This window comes from Trichechus manatus, unplaced genomic scaffold (assembly GCF_000243295.1).
Source record: "Trichechus manatus latirostris isolate Lorelei unplaced genomic scaffold, TriManLat1.0 scaffold00004, whole genome shotgun sequence".
In the NCBI taxonomy this organism is placed as follows: domain Eukaryota; kingdom Metazoa; phylum Chordata; class Mammalia; order Sirenia; family Trichechidae; genus Trichechus; species Trichechus manatus.
The window spans coordinates 8,636,965-8,639,104 of record NW_004443940.1 but is presented as its reverse complement, the minus strand read 5'-3'; the positions used below and the strand labels follow the sequence as shown (position 1 = coordinate 8,639,104).

Sequence of the window (2,140 nt, the reverse complement as noted above, 5' to 3'; positions counted from 1 at the left end):
CTTCTCATTCTTTTACAAATCCCATTTTGATCCACCCTACCCCTGCTGTTGTTCGCGCCCACAAAACCCAACGTATGTATACGGTTTAAACCGAGTTCCAGTCACGTCCCTGAAGCTCCAATCACCTTAACCTGATGGAATTTTTTTACTCTTATGCAATTAGATTGAGCGAACATTTATTTACTCAAGAAAGAAAATAAGAGGTGGGTGTAAATGATGAACTGATTTGCTAATTTATTCAATAACGTACCAGCATCATGCTGGGAGTTACAGGGAATGGAAACAAAGTTAAGTTGTGTAAATCATCAGATTGCTTCATTTCTCTACTTGAAACTGTTCAATCTCTGCCCACACTAGAATAAAAACCAGACAACAAACACCTGGAAAAAAGAAACCTCTTTTAAAATTACAATTATTTTGATTTGTCTTTAGTTATCAAAATTTAATCTATTTTAAAGTTATACAAAATGCAAAGGTCATGGGATTGTAGAATTCTCTCTCTTTTAAAATGTTATTTGTTCAGTGAACAAAACTGGAGAGGCTAACCCTTGTTGCATCTTCAGTTACCAGCAAACTCTCACACATTCCCCACACTCCAAGACTTCTTTTTCACAACATTTCTCTACCAACATCGCGAGAACTGAGCGCTCCCTGGCCCCCTCCCTCCCTGTCAGCTCAGCCCCACCCATTTCCTGCCTGGCGACCTTCTGACGTCAGAGGTGCGCCGGAGCGCGTGAAAGGCTGTGCTTGAGGCGGAAGTGCCGTCGACGGAAGTGATCGCTCGGAGGATCGTGGGTGGGATGAGAGTGAGAAGGCTGTTTGTAACGCTTCTGCGCGCACCCTCCAGTTCCATGGCACAGAGTCCACTCAGGGGCGCGTTCCTTTCCAGGGGTATGCACGCGGAGCGCGGCCCCCGAAGGCTCTCCATCGAAGGCAACATTGGTAAGGGCCGGAAAGTGGCTGCCACGCCTTGGCCTCTGCCGTGCAGGTGCCTGAGAGACCGGGAAAGCTAGGCCCAGAATCCCCTCATCTGATACGGCGGCCTGCTTGTTCTGAGCTGCTAGCGATTTTTCCCTCCCAAGCGCGGTGTGGGCCTTTGCGTCTTTGATTTTTAGTACGTCAGGTCTCAATACCCGCCCACACGGGCACATTTGTTGGGGCGTAAAAGCAACACAGTCGGCAGATAAACAAGAGTTCACTTGCTTGTTCTAGTACTCTCTGTAAAGGAGATTAGCAAGTGTTAACCTATTGAAGACATTCTAGTAGCAAACTGAGAATTTCTCATTTTAATCATTCAACAAGTAACCGTGTGAGCCATTTCCATGTGCCAGGCACTGTTCTTGACCCCGAGGTTACAGCAGTGAACAAAACAAATAAAATTATCTGCTCCCGTGGAACTGATATTCTAGTGGGGAAACAAATTAAGCAAAGTAAACAATATGTTATATGGTAATGAGTATAACGGAGAAAAATCACGGATGAGGGATTGAGAAGGGTAGTCAAGGAAGCACTCACTAAGAAGGTGGCATTTGAGCAAAAACCTGAAGAGGTGAGGTAGTGAATCATGTGGATAACTGGGAGAAGAATCTTCCATAAGGAATAGCAAGTGCAGAAGGCCCTGAGGTGAAAAGTGTGTACTGGGCACAGGGAAGCCAGCGTGGCTGAGGTAGAGTAAGCAAGGAGGAGAGTGGAGGAGACGAAGTCAGAAGGGTGAGGGGTGACCAGACTGTAAAGGCTTTGTAGTCCATTGTGGGCTTTTACTCTGAAGCCATTGGAAGGACTGAGCGGTCAAGTGACATGAATTGCCATGAGTCAGAACTGACTCAAAGGCAACTAACAACAATACCAAAAGATCACTCTGGCAGATATGTTGAAAGTAGAAGGAGGTTATTGCAGTAATCCCCATGAGTTATTGTGAGTTGGACCAGAGTGGTAACAGTGAAGGTGGTGAGGAGTGGTTGGGTTCTAGTTATATTTTAAGGTAGGGCCAACAGGATTTGGTGACAGATTGGATGTGGGGTGTGAGAGAAAGAAAGGGGTCAGTAATGACTCCAAACATTTTGGCTTCAGCAGCTTGAAAGATGGAGTTCAGTTTCCTTAAATGGAGAATACTTGGGTGGCGGGGGGGGGGGGGGGGGGG

The 2,140-nt window shown here is 46.2% G+C and overlaps 1 protein-coding gene across 3 annotated transcripts in view; it reads left to right on the top strand.

Moving 5' to 3' along the window:
* Positions 1-718: 718 nt before the first annotated feature.
* DGUOK (deoxyguanosine kinase) overlaps positions 719-2,140 on the top strand; it is a 36,012-nt gene continuing 34,590 nt past the window's right edge. For all 3 annotated transcript variants that reach the window (XM_023732601.1, XM_004369191.2, XM_004369190.2), the window contains exon 1: positions 719-942. Coding sequence is in view for 2 of the 3 variants with exons in the window: in XM_004369191.2 (XP_004369248.1) it covers positions 801-942 (142 nt within the window). In the remaining variant the exon portion in view is untranslated. The remainder of the gene's footprint in view (positions 943-2,140) is intronic.